At 37.5% G+C, this 19,653-nt stretch overlaps 1 protein-coding gene across 4 annotated transcripts in view; it reads right to left on the bottom strand.

Annotated features, from left to right (window-relative positions):
- The window catches only part of RAD54B (RAD54 homolog B), a 118,166-nt gene that overhangs the window by 29,599 nt on the left and 68,914 nt on the right, over nucleotides 1–19,653 (bottom strand). For 2 of the 4 annotated variants that reach the window (XM_015474537.3, XM_010812226.4), the window contains 6 exons: nucleotides 18,029–18,223; nucleotides 14,455–14,736; nucleotides 11,286–11,360; nucleotides 10,011–10,173; nucleotides 6,613–6,838; nucleotides 6,146–6,353 (listed from right to left, as the gene is read on the bottom strand). In XM_015474537.3, coding sequence (XP_015330023.1) covers nucleotides 6,146–6,353; nucleotides 6,613–6,838; nucleotides 10,011–10,173; nucleotides 11,286–11,360; nucleotides 14,455–14,736; nucleotides 18,029–18,223 — 1,149 coding nt within the window. The remainder of the gene's footprint in view (nucleotides 1–6,145; nucleotides 6,354–6,612; nucleotides 6,839–10,010; nucleotides 10,174–11,285; nucleotides 11,361–14,454; nucleotides 14,737–18,028; nucleotides 18,224–19,653) is intronic. The other 2 variants (XM_015474538.3, NM_001192955.1) reach the window with 1 other exon arrangement.

Raw genomic sequence — 19,653 nt, 5'->3', positions numbered from 1 at the left:
CACCAGTACATATATGTATCTGTATGTCTGCATATATTTTTAACTTTTATTCTTCAATAAGAATTTTGCTTCAAATCTCATATTTTTCTTTTTTATACTATAAATAAAGGATATCTAATATCTAATGAAGGCTATTTGACATAATGAGATGTTATGAATTGACTGTGTCCCCTCAAAATTCGTATCTTGAAAGTCCTAATTCCCAGTGTGACTATATTAGAAAACAGGCTTTTTAAGGAGGTAAAGTTAAAGAAACTCATAAGGGTGAGGCCCTAATCCAACATGACTTGTATTCTTTCAAGAAGAAAAAACCCACAGGGATATACACACTCAGAGGACAGGCCATGAGAGGACTCAGCAAGCAGACAGGCATCTTCAAGGCGAGGAGAGAGGCCTCAGAAGAGATCAAACCTGCTGACAGCCTGAGACTGGACTTCCAGTCTCCAGAATGGTGGGAAAATACATTTCTGTTGTCATTGAAGAAATTTACCACCCAGTCCGTGGTATTTTGTTATGGCATCCCTAGAAGTTTAATATACCTCTATTAAATTTTAATTTAATTTTAATATTAAAACTTTTCCTGGAGGAAATATTAACTGAATATTCTTCACAGCACAGGGCCAGATAAGAGGAGGAAACAAAATCAAAATTACTTTCATTGGATTCTTAAGATAGCTTTTGAGCACCTATTATGTATGCAGCACTGCACATACTCATAATCGAATGTTAATTCCACAATAAAACACAAATCACCTTGGGAGTAAGATACCATGCCACTATTAAAAAGAACTTATTAAGGCAATTCTGAGCAGATGAAAACCAACTATAAGCATTTCTAAATATGAGAGCTTACCTAGTGCTAGTTTTCACCTAAATTCGCAGCTCAGGAGCAGGAGCGACCAGGACAGGAAAGCCGAAACAGGGACATCTCTGGTGGTCCAGTGGTTAAGAATCCACCTTGCAAGGCAGGGGACTGAGTTCATTCCCTGGTTGGGGAACTAACCACATGCCACGGAGCAACCAGAGAGCCTGCTTGCCACAACAGCAGCAGCAAAAAAGGTCCCACATGATGCAACAAAGATCTGCAACTAAGACCCAATGCAGCCAAATACATAAATATATTTTTAAAAAAGAAAGAAAGAAAGCAGAAACAAGGTAAAGAAGACAAAGCACAAATAAAGGGGGCAAGGAAATGACCTTATTGGTCATCATTGGGATAGTCCTGCTGAATGGAGTCCCAGAATCATTTTCTACTGAAAATATTAAATTTATTAATCTCCAAAATATATAAGCAGCTCATATAGCCCAACATCAGAAAAACAAACAACCCAATCAAAAATTGGACAGAAAACCTAAACAGATATTTCTCCAAGGAAGACATACAGATGGCTAATAAACTCATGAAAAGATGCTCAACATCACTATTAGAGAAATCAAATCAAAACTACAATGAGGTATCACCTTACACTGGTCAGAATTGTTGCTGTTCAGTCACTCAGTCATGTCTGACTCCTGCAATCCCGTGGACTGCAGCACATCAGGCTTCCCTGTCCTTCACTATCCCCCAGAGTTTGCTCAAACTCATGTCTATTGAGTCAGTAAGCCCATCCAACCATCTCATCCTCTGTCACCCCCTTCTCCTGCCCTCAGTTTTTCCCAGCATCAGGGTCTTTTCCAGTGAGTTGGCCCTTCACATCAGGTGGCCAAAGTATTGGAGTTTCAGCTTCAGCATCAGTCCTTCCAGTGAATATTCAGGGTTGATTTCCTTTAGGATTGACTGGTTTGATCTCCCCGATGTCCAAGGGACTCTCAAAAGCCTTCTTCAGCATCACAGATCAAAAGCATAAATTCTTCAATACTCAGCCTTCTTTATGGTCCAACTCTCTTTGACTATATGGACTTTTGTCAGCAAAGTGATGTCTCTGCTTTATAATACACTGTCTAGGTTTTAATACGATGGTCAGAATGGGCATCATCAAAAGATCTACAAACAAAAAGGCTGAAGAAGATGTGGAGAAAAGGGAACCCTCCTGCACTGTTGGTGGGAATGTAAACCGATACAACAATTAAGGGGAACAATATGGAGATTCCATAAAAAAAAGAAACTAGGAATAAATCTACCATATGACCCAACAATCCCACTACTGTGAATATACCCTGAGAAAACCACAATTCTAAAAGACACATGTACCCAATGTTCACTGCAGCACTATTTACAATAGTTAGGACATGGAAGCAACCTAGATGCCCATCAACAGATGAATGAATAAAAATGTGGTACATATATACAATGGAATATTACTTAGCCATAAAAAGGAACACATCTGAGTCAGTTCTAGTGAGGTGAATGAATGTAGAGCCTGTTATAGAGAGTGAAATAAGTCAGAAAGAGAAAAACAAATATTGTATATTAATGCATATATATGGAATCTAGAAAAGTGGTATTGATGAACCTATTTTCAGGGAAAGAATAGAAACAGATACAGAGAATGGATGTGTGGTCACAGTGGGGTAAAGAGAGAGCAGAAGAATGGAGCAAGTAGCATGGATATATATACAATGCTGCTAAGTCACTTCAATCGTGTCCGACTCTGTGCAACCCCACAGATGGAAGCCCCCCTTCCTGGGATTCTCCAGGCAAGAACACTGGAGTGCGTTGCCATTTCCTTCTCCAATGCATGAAAGTGAAAAGTGAAAGTGAAGTCACTCAGTCGTGTCCAACCTTCAGTGACCCCATGGACTGCGGCCTTCCAGGCTCCTCCATCATGGGATTTTCCAGGCAAGAGTACTGGAGTGGGGTGCCATTGCCTTCTCCGATATATATACTACCAAGTCTAAAACAGATAGCTGGTGAGAAGTTGCTATGTAACACAAGAAGCCCAGTCTAGCACTCTGTGACAATTTAGAAGGGTAGGATGAAGGGAGGGAAGGGAGGCTCAAGAGGGAGGTGATATATGTATAATTATAGCTGATTTGCATTGTTGTACAGCAGAAACCGCACAACACTGTAAAGCAACTTTCCCCCAATTAAAAATCATTATCAGTTCAGTTCAGTTACTCAGTCATGTTCGACTCTTTGCGACCCCATGGACTGCAGCACGCCAGGCCTCCCTGTCCATCACCAACTCCCAGAGTTTACTCAAACTCATGTCCATTGAGTCAATGATGCCATCAAACCATCTATCTCATCCTCTGTTGTCCCCTTCTCCTCCCGCCCTCAATATTTCTCAGCATCAGGGTCTTCTCAAATGAGTCAGTTCTTCACATCAGGTGGCCAAAGTATTGGAGTTTCAGCTTCAACATCTGTCCTTCCAATGAACATTCAGGACTGATTTCCTTCAGGATGGACTGGTTGGATCTCCTTGCAGTTCAAGGGACTCTCAAGAGTCTTCCCCAACACCACAGTTCAAAAGCATCAATTCTTCGGCACTCAGCTTTCTTTATAGTCCAACTCTCACAGCCATACATGACCACTGGAAAAACCATAGCCTTGACTAGACGGACATTTGTTGGCAAAGTAATGTCTATGCTTTTTAATGTGCTGTCTAGGTTGGTTATAACTTTCCTTCCAGGGAGTAAGCGTCTTTTAATTTCATGGCTGCAATCACCATCTGCAGTGATTTTGGAGCCCCCAAAAATAAAGTCTGCCACTGTTTCCCCATCTACTTGCTATGAAGTGACGGAACTGGATGCCATGATCTTAGTTTTCTGAATGTTGAGCTTTAAGCCAACTTTTTCACTCTTCTCTTTCACTAAGAAGCTCTTTAGTTCCTCTTCACTTTCTGCCATAAGGGTGGTGTCATCTGCATATCTGAGGTTGTTAATGTTTCTCCCACCTTTCTTGATTCCAGCTTGTAACTTATCCAGCCCGGCATTTCTCATGATGTGCTCAGCGTATAGGTTAAACAAACAGGGTGGCAGCAGACAGCTCTGTGGTTCCCCTTTCTGGATCTTGAACCAATCAGTTGTTCCAAACAGGGTTCTAACTGTTGCTTCTTGACCCGCATACAGCTTTCTCAGGAGACAGGTAAGATGGTCTGGTATTCCCATCTCTTTAAGAGTTTTCCAGTTTGTTGTGATCCACACAATCAAAGGCTTTAGTGTAGTGGATGAAACAGAGGTAGATGTCTTCTGGAATTCCCTAGTTTTCTCTATGACCCAGCGAATGTTGGCAATTTTATCTCTGGTTCCTCTTCCTTTTCTAAACCCAGCTTGGATATTTGGAATTTCTTGGTTCGCATAATGCTGAAACCTAGCATGCAAGATTTTAAGCATGATCTTACTAGCATGGGAGTCACTGAATGCAACTGTCCAACTCACAAGTAGACACGACTGGGTGACTGAACAGCAACAACAAAATAAAATTTAATTTGTAACGCTAGTTAAATTGGTATTTTCTTATAATTGAGAATAGTAGTAAAACTGTTCGCTTTTGCTAAAGGACATTATCTGATTGTCAAATAGAAGAGAATCCATTTTTTTGCACTGGGTCTGGGTCTGGTTGCCACGTGTGGCTTTCTCTAGCTGTGGTAAATGGGCTACTCCTTCATCATGCTGTGCACGCTTCTCACTGTGACAGCTTCTTTCACTGCAGAGCACAGGCTCTAGCCGGGCTTCGGCAGTTGTGGCTCTTGGGCTCTAGAGCCTGGGCTCAGGAGGTGTGGTGCTCGGGCTAAGTTGCTGCACAGCATGTGGAATCTTCCCAGACCAGAGATCAAACCCGTGTCCCCTGCGTTGGCAGGTGAATTCTTATCCACTGTGCCACCAGGGAAGTCCTATTTTTTTTTTATTGCTCTATTATTATTACCCAAAAGTAATCTAAATTTCTCACTCTTTGTTTTCCCCCTTGAATGCCAATCTTTTTAACACTATAGCTGTTACTACTATTTAGGTAAGCAATATTGACACCACACTGAGCAGTAAAAATAAATAATCTCCGCTTTGCTTTTCCTACAATGTAACTAAATTCAGCTAAATCTTTTTTTTTCCATTGCTTTTCTGGCCCCAAGGATTTCAAAATCAAAGGCTAGTCAAGAAGTATAAAGAATCCACTTTGACTAAATATGAAGAACGTAAAGGTCATTTAACAGTTCCCCAAATCATTTCTAAAAAGTATATACAGTCTTTAAAATCACATTTGGTAATGGTAATACAATCCTTCTACACGAATAGCCATAAATTATTTGAAGGTGGGCACCCTCTGCAGGGGGCGGGTTCTCTGCTGCTCCAGGGCACACTCCTACCCTGAAGGTGTATACTGGAGGAATAAGCTGTTGGGCACACCCCCTCTCCCTCATTTTAACTTCAGAGCAGAGCTCTGACATGCATGAAGGACAAAGACGTGGGATATGATGCAAGAAAAATAACCATGCCCTGCCCGTCCTTTCTAAAAGGATAAAAGATGATCAGGAAAAGGAGCCTTGAGCAGAAAACAGAAGGGATGTAAACATTAGTAATGACAACTTTTTTCTCCTGCTACCAAAATGGTAAGTTGAAAGCACCACACAAGACCAAAATGAGGTGTGGGAAAATAATTCCTTTGAGTCATTCAGGCCTAATTCTAGTCTAGGCCTTAAGCTAAAAAGGATAAGGCAGAAAAATATTCTTGTATTTACTGTATAGTCTATCCCACTTTTCTAGACAACCTGGGCTAGAAGCTTTGGCCAGCAAAAAACCATATGCATACAGCACAAACATGGAAAAATAAAGGATATTTGTATTAAACACTTATCATATAAGGGTGGTCTTCCAAGAACTTTACATGAATTAACTCATTTGACCCTCAAAACATAAGGAATCTATTTCACGCATAAGAAAATTGAGGTATGGAGAAGTATAATTTGCCCAAAGTTGCACAGCTATAAATGAATGTCAGACTGGGAAACCAAGCTCAAGCAGTCTAGCCCCATCTTCTACTTTCTTTATCATGATACCATCGTGTTTATTCCTCAAAGAATCCAAAATCTGGGAAACATTACACAGGAATTTGATAATTCAGAATCCTACCGAGACTCAACTAACCCAGGTTGATTAGTATGAATTTCACTCAATATCATCAATTCTTTGGATGTCAAACATCATACTACAAGTTCTGCATGTTCATTAGGCAAAATTCCATCATATCTCACCCAAAGTAAATACAGACCAGTTAAAATTATCCTTTTCTCACAGGAGAGGCTAATGAGGGCTGTAGTTGTCTTAATGGTACTGTTCTTCAAACGATGCCCTTCATCACAAATTAGAAGATCAAATTTTACATTCTTAATTTGATCCAGGGAACGAAGTAACATTTCATAACTGATGATAAGAACAGAATAAAATGGAGATTTCGTGAATTCTTCTACTTTGTGGTCCTAAAAAAAAAGGTAACCTTTAACAAATCATGGGCAAAAATTGTGTGAAATTAAATAAAAGCAGCATATTCCTGAAAACTATTATCTAGGTATTAGAATATATTAACTCATAACTAAATTGTAAGGCAATATTCCATCTATCAGAAAAAAGAGAACTACATATGCTTGAAAAACTACTAGATAGTGAAAGCTGCAGCACCGATTTGAAAAACTAGAGATTTAGTAAATAACCAAATCTAAATTTTCAAAAGTCTCTTACCTGATCAACAGTAAATATCTTGATCCTTTCGATTCCTAACCATTTTTGGAATTCTTTCTTCCAATTATTCACCAAGCTTCCAGGTGTGACAATAAGTGTCTTCTTTACTATTGGCTTGCCTCCGTAGGGTCCCTGACACTGCAGGGTCCAGATAAGCGAAATACATTGCAGTGTTTTCCCTAAACCCATTTCATCGGCAAGAATGGCTCCACATCTGCCATTCACCCTGTTAGAAATAATTATATTTCCTTCAACTACAAAAGGAAAATATTTTATGCCTCTAACATCATCACCTATTAGTCAAAAACCAGAAGCTGATATTTTGTAATTAGGATGAATTCTAGCCCCCACTAAACACATTTTCTAGCTTTTCATTCAGCTGATTTATGACATTTTGCATCTGTGCTAATTATATTCATTATATATTTACTGTCAACTAAATTACTAAAACAAATTGAAATTACAGTTGAATCTAAATCTGTTACTATAATGATTCCATATTTAGAAACTAGAAATGAATGCCAATTTCATATCTACAGTTAAATAATTTAACTATAACTGTGCTTCTCATCACTGACAGCTGAGCAGTTTTTATCAGTTTCAGTATTAGATATCAAAACACTTTAAAATGTAATGAAACATAAACCAGAAAGACCTAGTGATCTGTATTTATGATTTTCTTGCAATAAATGAAGTCCTCGACCAAAATAGCTCCTTGACCTGTAAGAAAAATTAAACACTATTTGATCTAATACACATAATTTAGTAAAAATCTTGTCCTACAAGTCTATTTGGTTCATGCAATTGAAAATTAAACATTATAAGGAATACTATCAGTAACTGGCATTTATACCACTTTATAGTTTTAAAAGCTCTTTGACAGGTATTAGATAAACACTTTAAAAGTTACAAAATCCAAAGGAATTAAGGAAATATATAAGTATAGTTTGTTAATCCATTCTGTTTCTTACTAGTAGAAATAGCAACCAAAACCAATTTTATTTATGTTTTCCAGTTTAAAATATAGAGAAAAAATTACAAACATGAATTATAGCCACTATTATTATTTTAGATTACTACAGCCCTTATTCGGAGAAGGCAATGGCACCCCACTCCAGTACTCTTGCTGGGAAAATCCCATGGACGGAGGAACCTGGTGGGTTGCAGTCCATGGGGTCTCGAAGAGTCGGACACGACTGAGCGACTTCACTTTCACTTTTCACTTTCATGCATTGGAGAAGGAAATGGCAACCCACTCCAGTGTTCTTGCCTGGAGAATCCCAGGGACAGGGGAGCCTGGTGGGCTGCCGTCTATGGGGTCTCTCAGAGTCGGACACGACTGAAGTGACTTAGCAGCAGCATAGCCCTTATTATTACTTTAGATTATTTTATATTTTGCCATTGCAAGATGCCAGCTAAACGAGATATAGTGAGTGGCAGAGAGAAAACAGTGATCCAGCATTCAGGTATAGCGAAGAGAGCAGAAAGGCTTCCCTTGAAGAAGATGAACCTTGAGCAGAGTTTTAAAGGAAAACAGGAATTCACTACATTAATCAGTATTAACACATCAGCACAGCTGGAGCTTGAACTGAATTCCAAGCAAAGAAATACAAGGTTAGGAAGCTGGCAAGATTGGTAGAAGACAGAAGATAAGGATACTTGCCCTTGAAAGCTCAGACTGTATCTTGTAAGTCAGTGTCTCCCCAACATCAGTCTTCCAAGAATGACTACACTGCTTTGCCATATATGTGATACTATATGTTACTATTTATTATTTTTCTCTAAATCAACTCACTTTTTAACTTAGATTTATTTGAAAAGAAAATAAATTCTTTCTAAGCATAATCTACTTGTGAAACCAAAAGTTTGATGTGCTATTTCTTTCCAATTATTCACTAACTAAATATGCTATGATTAAAAGTAAAAAATAAAGTTTGTCCATGTACACCTAAAATAATTCTATACACCACCCAAGTGGAGTGCATACCACAGATTAGGAAACATTGCTCTAAGTTCTGAGAATTGCAATCATTTTAAGCAAGGAAATGCCATGTTCAGAACTGTTTCCAGAAATATCAAACTGGCAGCAATAAGTAGAAGGAATCTGAGGAGCATCAGAAACAGATACACAAGTTAGAAGCTGTTGCAATAGTCCAGATAAAATATAATTTTATGACACCAGTTACTAGAACTGCTATAGTGAGGGCCAGAAACAATTAGGTTAGAAATGGTATTTAGGAAGTCAAAATATTCAAAAGCTTAGGTGTGATTAGATAGAGAAGGTGAGAGAAAAGAAATAAAAGATGATTCTCAGGCCAACTGAAGTAAGATCTCCAAAAAAGAAGAGCATATTTGAAAGAACATGCATCTAGAAAGTTTCCAGGAGATAATTTTCCCCTTGTCAGGGGTCGCTAAGAGTCGGACACGACTGAGCGTCTTCACTTTCACTTTTCACTTTCATGCCTTGGAGAAGGAAATGGCAACCCACTCCAGTGTTCTTGCCTGGAGAATCCCAGGGATGGGGGAGCCTGGTGGGCTGCAGTCTATGGGTGCACAGAGTCGGACATGACTGAAGCGACTTAGCAGCAGCAGCAGCATCATTCAAGGGGTTCTTTAGAACTTGAAGGAATTTACATTCCCAGCTTCCTAGTAACTGAGGCATACTGAGTGGCAATGACCAATGTAAAAATCGAGGTCCTATGCATCAAAAACAACAAAAAAGGCCTGGAAGGAAATGTACTAATATGTTAGCAGAGACCTTTGATTCTTTTAACCCTCTTTGGTTTGAATTTATGTGTGTGTCTTCTACTTCAACTGTATTTTGACTATAATTCTTTAAGAAAACTCAATTATAAAAGAGGAAGAGGGACTCCTGTGTGTGTGTGTGTGTGTGTGTAAACAGAGGTGAGATAAGAAGGAAACTTTTTTGCAAAATCCTCATAAGTTGTGTGTCCAGTTCCAAGCAAGATATTTAGCATACAGTATCCTTCAAGAACTACCTGTGGAGATTTCCCTGGCGGTCCACTGTGGCTAAGACTCTGGGCTCCAGTGCAAGGGGCCTGGGTTCAATCCCTGGTCAGGGAACTAGATCCCACATGCTGCAACTAAGAGTTTGCATGCTGCATTAAAAAAAAAGATCCTGCATGCTGCAATGAAGATTATAAATCCTGCCTGCCTCAACTAAGACCAGGCACAGCCAAATTTTTTTTTTAATAAAATTATTTTTTTAAAAAGAACCCACCTGTGGAATAAAACATACACATTACCATTTGCCATTCCTATCAACTAAAATGTATGCTGCACTCATTGAGACTCATTATATATTAGGCTCATCCTAGAAACCATTATGTTACAGGTAAATCAAAGCTCTGATTAGATCAAACAAATTATTTTCCTACCTCATTCCCATTACACATTCATAAAGGAATGTGATCCCTTCTTTCTGATGTGGTCGAAGGTAATATACGAGGTGAGGATCTATCACTACATCCACAACAGGAAAACAGTTCTTATTGAACAGCCACTGGTGATTCTTATCTGGTCGGAGCATAACAAGGGAATCTTAAGAGAAAGGGAAAAGTATAATTATAAATGTATTTCACTCTGTCAGTAATTACATTATCTTGCTCTAATTACTCAGAAGATACAACTGTTTGCAGTCATTTGCAACAAAAAAAAATCAAAAACTTTGAAATTCAAAAAGAAAAAAAAATTAAAACACAATAATTTTGAAATTCAGTAACATCAATGCGAAGCAAAGGTACAAAATTTTAAAAATAAAATCCCATGCCTTATTGATGTAAGATTCATGCAAAGAATGGCAAAGAGCTTTCCAAATTTCATGCACAAAAGTGCTTTGAAACCACTAAAATTCACTATTGTTTCATAAAGAATTCATCAAGCCACAACACTTACTAGTTCAGTATTCAAAGCAAAGAGAACTATTTCCAACTGAAAGCACAGGTTGGAATTTTGCCGAGATGGCCTTTACTAATACTCATAGCTTCTTATTCTCGAAAGGCTTTCCAAATTTAATATAAAGGCTTCCTTTATTTTAATTCCTATGCCGACTAACAATGTCTATCACCCCTATTAATCAGAAGAACTGAGAAAGAATGACAAATTTTCCATTGACTTCACCACCATTATTTGCTTAAAATTAATTACTTCATTCATGAAATGTAAAATTCATGAATCTTGACAAAGCAGCATGGAGTAACTGTCAAATAACAATGTAATTCTTTAGTAATATGGTAATACAATTTAAAAGATTTAAAATCATTCAAAAAACAAAACCAAATGTAACTAGAAAGCTGGTATGAATTGATAAATCTGAAATCAGATAATAAACCCATCAAAGTAATTTTTTGGATATATTTGTATGTCTGCATCATGGTTAAAAAAAGTAAAATAGATTTTTTAAAATATGAAAAAAGAGAACAAAGATGAGAAAAGGAGATTAAAAAACAACAGGTTCCAGGAGACTAAGACTCAGTGCTTTCACTGCTAAGGACACGGGTTCAAACCCTGGTCCAGGAACTAACATCTCACAAGCTGTGTGGGGCAACCAAAAAAAAAAAAAAAACCCACAGGGGATTTAATAAATAACCCTCAGTGTGGAAATATATAGTCACAGAAATGAGAGTCTGGTCATGTTTACTGATAGTAATTACCTGGAGGAAGGTTTTCTGTGGATCTTCCCAGGTTTCTGAGCAACCAAAAGAAACTCTCATTTTCAAGGTGAATTCCTGGCAGGTAGGGGAATAGAGTGTGAAAACGGAAAACTCAGCCCCTGAGTTTCCTCCATATCCCAGTAGTAAAGAAGAGAGTATGTCTTGTGGATTTCCAACCAAGAAATGGTTCCTTTTTTAAAAAAAAAAAGAACAAAAAGAGGATCTCCCTAGTGGTCCAGCAGTTAAGAATCCACCTGCCAATGCAGGGGACACAGGTATGGCCCCTGGTCTGGGAAGATCTCACATGCCTCAGAGCAACTGAGCAAACGCTCTGCAACTACTGAAGCCCGTGCGTTGTAGGGCCCAAGCGTAAGCAAGAGAAGCCACTGCAATGAGAAGCCTGCACAGCAACTAGAGTAACCCCTGCTCACTGCAACTAGAGAAAGCCCACACGCAGCAACTAAGGCTCAGTGAAGCTATAAATAAAGAAAGCAAGCTTTTTAAAAAATTAGTTAAAAAGGACAAAGGGAATTAAAAAGAAAATAGAGGTAAAGATGATTCACAGCTCAAGCAAGGACCATAGAATCATAAGTCATCTAACAAAGCACGAAGCTTCGAGAAAAATAAAACCTAAAGCACCACAGCAATAGGACATCAGTTTAAATCTTTAGATGCCCTTCATGATCATGAAGCATCATTTAATGCTAACAAAATCTCTCTTGCTTTAGTTTTAAGTCTACAGGTTAGAACTACCTTTAACAAGATTTAAAAAGAGAGAGGATAATCAAGTATTTACCACTTACAAAAAGGGCTTGCTTACACACACACACACACACACACACACACTCATGTACACATATATACAAATTATCATAATAAAATTTTTCATTCACTCAGTTATCAAATATTTATTGTATACAGTATATACCAGGCACTCTAAATCTCTATGGTAGTTATTAAAACCCACATTTTACATGAGGCAAAATATAGTGAAGTAAGTGACTACCTCAACTGGTCGAAGAATCAGTAGTTTAGTGGCAAAAGCAGGACTCTAACTCAGGCCCTTGACTAAGCACAGTGTTCCTTTCAGTTCACCACAGCTCTCTACTACATAACAGGAAGGTGAAGAGAAAGAAGCATAAAGGCAGAAGGAGGCTTATGAGCCAGTGTGACAGACAAAATATTCACACAAAGAGAAAAATCAGAAGCAGAAACCCCCACTCTCTAAATTTCAATTAAGTCTCAAATGAGCTAGAATAAAGCAAGGAGTTTTTAATTTGGGGGTTTTAATACAAATTATGCCAATACCTACTTTAAGCAAGTCAGTTCATTCTTCTGGTACTCAGTTTCCTCAAATGCAAAGTGAAGGGATTGGTCTAAATTATCTAAAAGGTCCTTTTATTTCAAAAATTCTGTCCCCAAAATGGCAAGAGGGGAAAATAGTTATTTTAATACTTTTTGCAAGCATGCGTGCATTCTAAGCCCCTTCAGTTATGTCTGACTCTTTGTGACCCTATGCACTGTAGCCCGCCAGGTTCCTCTGTCCACGGGATTCTCCGGGCAAGAAAACTGGAGTAGGTCGCCATGCCCTCCTCCAGGGGATCTTCCCAACCCAGGGGATGAACCTGTGTCTCTTATGTCTTCTGTATTGGCAGGTAGATTCTTTACCACCAGAGCCACCTGGGAAGCCCTTAACACTTCTATTTATAGCTATTTTAAGAGATATTTTTATAATTATTTCAGTATTTTTACTACCATTATGAGAAAAGCTTACTCTATTCTCCAACTTCTATATAACAAAACAAATTCAATAAGAATAAGTCTTTTCAAACAAATGCTGAATTAACTGGATATCCACATGGAAAGAACTTCCCAGATGGCACAGTGGTAAAGAATCCACCTGCCAATGCAGCAGATGCAAGAGAGGACAATTCGAACCCTAGGTTGGGAAGATCCCCTGGGGAAGGAAATGGCAACCTGCTCCAGTGTTCTTGCCCTGACAATTTCATGGACAGAGGAGCCTGGCAGGCTGCACTCCATGGGGACACAAAGAGACGGACACAACTGAGCATATACACTGCCATTCTTACTGCCACGTGGAAAAAGACGAACATCAATCATTAACTCACCCTGTACACACTATTTCAGGCAAAATGTATCACAGACTTAATATAATTCAAATTTTATGTCTGTCACGTCACCAAATGAGAAGCTCTGTAATGACAGTTTTACCTCTGGGCCCAATGTATAAAAGGCACACAAGAAATACTTGTTGACTGAGCAATCAAATCTTAAAAAGTCATAAACAGACTAGGTTTTATTTTTGATGCAATTTTTAAATTAAATTCATTAATGTGAAAATTAACTTGACTGGATTCTCATGAATAAAATTTGAATTCTTTACATGAAATCTCACCTTTCAGTATTTTTCACCTTTCAATATTCTAATACTCAATTAAGTCACTAATTGGGAGAAGGCAATGGCACCCCACTCCAGTACTCTTGCCTGGAAAATCCCATGGATGGTGAAGCCTGGTAGGCTGCAGTCCATGGGGTCGCTAAGAGTCGGACGCGACTGAGCGACTTCACTTTCACTTTTCACTTTCATGCATTGGAGAAGGAAATGGCAACCCACTCCAGTGTTCTTGCCTGGAGAATCCCAGGGATGGGGGAGCCTGGTGGGCTCTTGTCTCTGGGGTCGCACAGAGTTGGACACGACTGAAGCGACTTAGTAGCAGCAGCAAGTCACTAATTACTAATACTTGTGATCAAAGCATACAATCTTCAAAATGGAAGTTCAAAAATATTCCTAATTTATAAATTTACCTAATTTATAAATTTACTAATTTTTCTCCCTACAAAAGCAATAAGGTTTTGTTGAAATCATACACATGTATGTGTTTATACATCTATAATTTGCACAATTTTCCTTCAACACATGTATTTTGGTTAATATACTCTTGCAATTGAACATTTATTTATGAAAATACTTCTCAAACTATATTATTATTCAACTTCAACATTATCCCTTATGTCAGACTATATATCTGAAAAATGATACATACTTCTACCTGAAAGTGTTAAAACAAAATTTCAACTTTAAATTCACATACCAAAATATCTTTAGACAGTAAAAACAGAAAACTCAAATTAAGCTTTTAAATCTTACTTGGCGCATATGGGTCATGGCGTGGTTTGCAACTTTGGAAACTGTTCTGTTTATTTTCCTTTGAACTGAGTTTACAGACACTTTTGAAAGGGTTAGAGAAACACTTCTTGGCAGCTTGAGAAGAACTTAAGATAGCAGAACATCCTCCTCCAAACTGAAAACATCTTCCACTGTTGAAATCATCTGGAGAGATGATACCCATGACTTCTATTTCTTTTCCACCAATCATCATTGTTTGACCCTCTTCAATCTTTTCAAGCTCTTTCAGTTTATATCCAGTGCCTTTAAATTAAGAAGGAAAAAATTAATTTAATTTATTGACACTCTAAGATGACTTAATTAGCAAAACCAGAGTTTCTTCTTATAACTGTACAGAATGAAAACTACTTTGAATGCAAATAGCCTCATATAATAACCCACTAGCCAGAACAAAAATATAATTTATCCTCTTAGTAAAAATACACACATGCAAAAATCAAAAGGAATAAATAATTATATAGTTATAAAAATTAGGTAAGGTTTAGAGACCCAAGGCTTTTTTTTAATTACTTAAAATACAGTCTACTGTATTCATGGTTTTGCCATCTGCTGTCTATAGAAAATCAAGCGAAGAAGGGTTTTGGTAGGCTATGTATGGACCCTCCTTTCTTGTGAACAATCTAGACAAATGCCAGGGCAGCTCTATTTCCACTTAGAAACAAGTGCAAATGTGAAGAACTCGCAATAGAAGCAGTTTCTAACAGAACTAGTACTGTACTCGTCCACCTTCGATAGCATAGTAAAACTACATTTGTCACAGACGCTACGGATAGTCCAAGTTCTCGCTCTTGAATAAAAAGCAGGATATTTTATAATACCACACTTGTTTGAATTATTATTAATTCAACAGACATTTATTAGGTGCTGCCACGTGTAAGGTGTTGATGCAATATAAATATGAGTAAGTTATCACGGTCTGCTTAAAATGAACTCATTAATCAGATAGAGTGAGGGAATTTTATACTCCTCTGCTTGGAACATTAAATGCATGATTTTTGTGCCACTGTGAGGGGCAAAACTGTGTATACCAAAAACTTTCAAGTTTCTAAAAACAAAAAATAAAAGATCATCATAATTTAGATAACATTACATGACCCTTTTAAACTAGCTGGAAAATTGCTACAATTCCCTATTAACACTGGGCTAATAATTACAATCTCTGACAACTGGGAACTACGTAATATACATTTTTCAGTTACTAATGATAAAGCTCTAAGATGAAGCCAAATAGTTATTTGGCTGGTGTTCCTAAATGCTAAAAGACCCAGCCCTCCATTTCCCAAGCTATTTCAATTCAACAGCAGTCCTAACCTCTCCATATTAATGAAGATAACTGTTTTATCTTCATACTGAATCTAACTCTATTAATCCAATTACCATTAATTACATGAAAACGGGAGATAAGAATAAATTTAACTTTGAGGCACCTTCAAGAGGCCCTGCAACTCCAAAATCTCTCGTTTCACTTTGCTCCCTAGTGATGACTGTCTCAAACATCTCTACATCTCCAGAAGACTTTCTTTAAACTCCTGAACTTTGTTTCCCACACTTGTTCTTTGCTGGGTATGTGGAATAAAAATCAACTGAATCTGACTATATTATCATAAGCTATTAGCAATTTCAGCATTCCAGCCTTCAGGTTTTTAGGAGTGTTTATCCTTATAGTAATAATATTTAAATGCTGAATATCTAAATTATTTAAAAGAAAAACTGCTTGTATATAGGTGATAACTTGCAAGATTAACTCCAGGTTGATATATTATTAACATTATAATTAAGCAACCAAGTCTTATATTTGAAAGCTTACACTTTGAAAGCCAATAAATTAATTTTTTAAACCAGTGATTTTCAACTCCTGCTGGATATGAGAGTCATCCAGAAACCTAAAATATATGGATGTTCAGTCCCTCTCCCCATCATCCAGACCAAATAATCACAGCCTCAGAGATCACGGCCTAAGCACTGGCATTTTTTAAAAGCACCAGAGGTGATTCTACTTGTATAGAGGTGATTCTACTTTTTTCCACTACTTGGAACTGAGAGATCATTTTATTATTAATCCAAACTACACATACTCAAAACCATATATACTATAGTTATGGGTAACAGATATTCCAGGGTAATTTTGGTAATTTTTTCCTTGCTAGGGGGCTTTAGAATATAATTTCACTAATTAAGTATAAACAAGTTCTCAAAAAAATTTAGCCTCAATCCTTGGTAGCTCAGATGGTAAGGAATCTGCCTGCAGTGCAAGAGACCTGAGTTCAATCCCTGGGTCAGGAAGATCCCCTAGAAAAGAGAATGGCAACCCACTCTAGTATTCTTGCCTGGAGAATTCCATGGACAGAGGAGCCTGGTGGGCTATAGTCCAGGGGGTTGCAAAGAGTCAGACACAACTGAGCTACTAACACCTTAACTAACATGGAATGTGTATTGCTAATTTTCTTTTTAATTTCTCTAAATACTAAGCATAATATTGGATATATGGTATTCAATATTTTCATAATAAAAAATTCTATTGCAGATAATTCCATTCAGCCTCAACTCATGCCCCTCTGTCACTGCCCTTCGCATACTATATTCCTGAAACACTGAAGTAGTTTTAATTCACTCTTGCCTATACCTGTACATATGCTATGCCCCTTTCTCATTCCCTACAAAATTACTCATCCCTCACATATTACCTTAAACAATAACTCCTTTGAAGCTTTCCCTTAGCCTCGTAGGCTGATTTACATGGTCCTTCTATATATGTTCCTATTGTACTTAGCAAACATTCTCATTGAAACAATTATCTTAGTGCTTCCTAATTATCAATTACATTGCCCTGTCCCTACTAAACTACAAACTATAACCCTCTTTGAATGCTTACTCCTAGCATAGTTATTGAAACTACAAACTATGTTATTTCCAACATGTAGAACAGACTTTATAATTATGGGCCACACTCAGAACTGAAGAGTAATTTAAGAGACAATATAAAAAGACCATGATAACTTTACATACTCTGATTTTGTGGGCTAACTTATGCAAATAAATCATGCTGGCAACGTTTTATAATGGAAATAACAGTTACCTCCAATTTAGATGCATTAATCTAAGTTATCTCTAGCTATTATCGCCTTGCTATTTTCAAATATTTATTAGGTATCATTGAAGTTAGATATCATTCTATTCCTAATACCCACATCTTTTTTAACTTTTAATCACTCAGCATTCTGGAAAAAAAGAAAAAAGATGAAAAACACACAAAGAAAAACTGCTTAATCTCAGAAAAATGCCAATATAACTGTATATATCTAGCTAATCATTTTATATTCAATGAAAACGATACCATGGGATGAGATTCATCTCACTGAGTATACATAAGATTGTCAGAATTGCTATTACAAGATAAATTTATGTTTATCAGATAATTTATACATGAAAGTCAACAAAGAACACCTTCATAAAACACAGTTACATTTCAGTTTTGTAGTCAGATACATATATTAACTTTAGACCAAATCATAAACATCAGGTAATATCACAATACCTCTTCCAATGTCTTTGCCTTCCAAATCCTTTAATGTAAATGACTTTCCTTTTACAATAAGAACACCATCACCTTCCCACTTTTTGTGTTTTTTCTTTGAAGCTTTACACCAAACAACACTGAAATATTTAACTAGGCTATCAGGTTTCTCTTCTTGTCCCTTAGACACTGTTATTTCTTTAGGGGCTGAATGAACTAGAATATAAACAAAATAAAAACCAATTATTATAGATGACATTAATATTTAAGTAATAAAATCACTCAGCAAAATAAAAGCACAAGTAAATTGGATTGTATTAAGTATTTTTTCATATATATGCTATAAACTGGGAAATTCAAATACCAGCTTCTAGCATTACCACGAAAACAGAATGTAAATTTCTTATCATACAAACTTAGTACAAGTAGAAAAATATAATCACTGGTAAGATTTTAAAACTCTAGTAATTAAAGATAAAATTTCAGCATCCATGGAAAAATACCTAAAATCACGTAACAAGATATATCAAGGAAAAGTAATACATTATCACAGAGTTCTCTAAAAGAAAAACCTGTAGCTTTTTCAATAAGAACAAAGGTAAAACTGCTGAAGCTGAAACTCCAGTACTTGGGCCACCTCATGTGAAGAGTTGACTCATTGGAAAAGACTCTGATGCTGGGAGGGATTGGGGGCAGGAGGAAAAGGGGACAACAGAGGATGAGATGGCTGGATGGCATCGCTGACTTGATGGACGTGAGTCTGACTGAACTTTGGGAGTTGGTGATGGACAGGGAGGCCTGGCATGCTGCGATTCATGGGGTCGCAAAGAGTCAGATACGACTGAGCGACTGAACTGAACTGAAGACATTAAAGCAGCAATCAGACTAAAATTTCATCAATATATTCTTGTCTCCTAGCTTAGGGAGCTAGCTGTCAGGCTGGGTCACTGATTCTGAGAATTCAGTAGTATATGATCAGGAAATTAAAAGTTCCTTATGAAAGTCTATACTTTTCTTGAAAACATTCCCAGTATCACCTTACAAAAACATATGCAAAGAGTCTAACAGAGAAACTTTTTCAGCAATGAAACTGATTTATGGTGACAGAAACCAGAAAGTGGCTACTGGCTCTGGAGTTGGGAAATTGACTGGAAAGGGGCAGGAAAGAAGAACTTGTCTGGGTGATAGTTGCATCAGATCAGATCAGTCGCTCAGTCGTGTCCGACTCTTTGCAACCCCATGAATTGCAGCACACCAGGCCTCCCTGTCCATCACCAACTCCCGGAGTTCACTCAGACTCACGTCCATCGAGTCAGTGATGCCATCCAGCCATCTCATCCTCTGTTGTCCCCTTCTCCTCTTGCCCCCAATCCCTCCCAGCATCAGTCTTTTCCAATGAGTCAACTCTTCGCATGAGGTGGCCAAAGTACTGGAGCTTCAGCTTTAGCATCATTCCTTCCAAAGAAATCCCAGGGCTGATCTCCTTCAGAATGGATAGGTGAATACAATTAACAGAAATCATTGCGGATCATTTAGAGCCATAAATTTTATTGCATGTAAAGTACAGACAAAAAAGACAAAACATAATAAGACAAAGGATAACAGAATAGGTTGAGAGGTATGTATATGATATTCTATATAATGGT

This window comes from Bos taurus, chromosome 14, assembly GCF_002263795.3.
Source record: "Bos taurus isolate L1 Dominette 01449 registration number 42190680 breed Hereford chromosome 14, ARS-UCD2.0, whole genome shotgun sequence".
NCBI lineage: Eukaryota > Metazoa > Chordata > Mammalia > Artiodactyla > Bovidae > Bos > Bos taurus.
The sequence above is the reverse complement of the archived record's forward strand: the minus strand, read 5'-3'. Positions and strand labels throughout refer to the sequence as shown.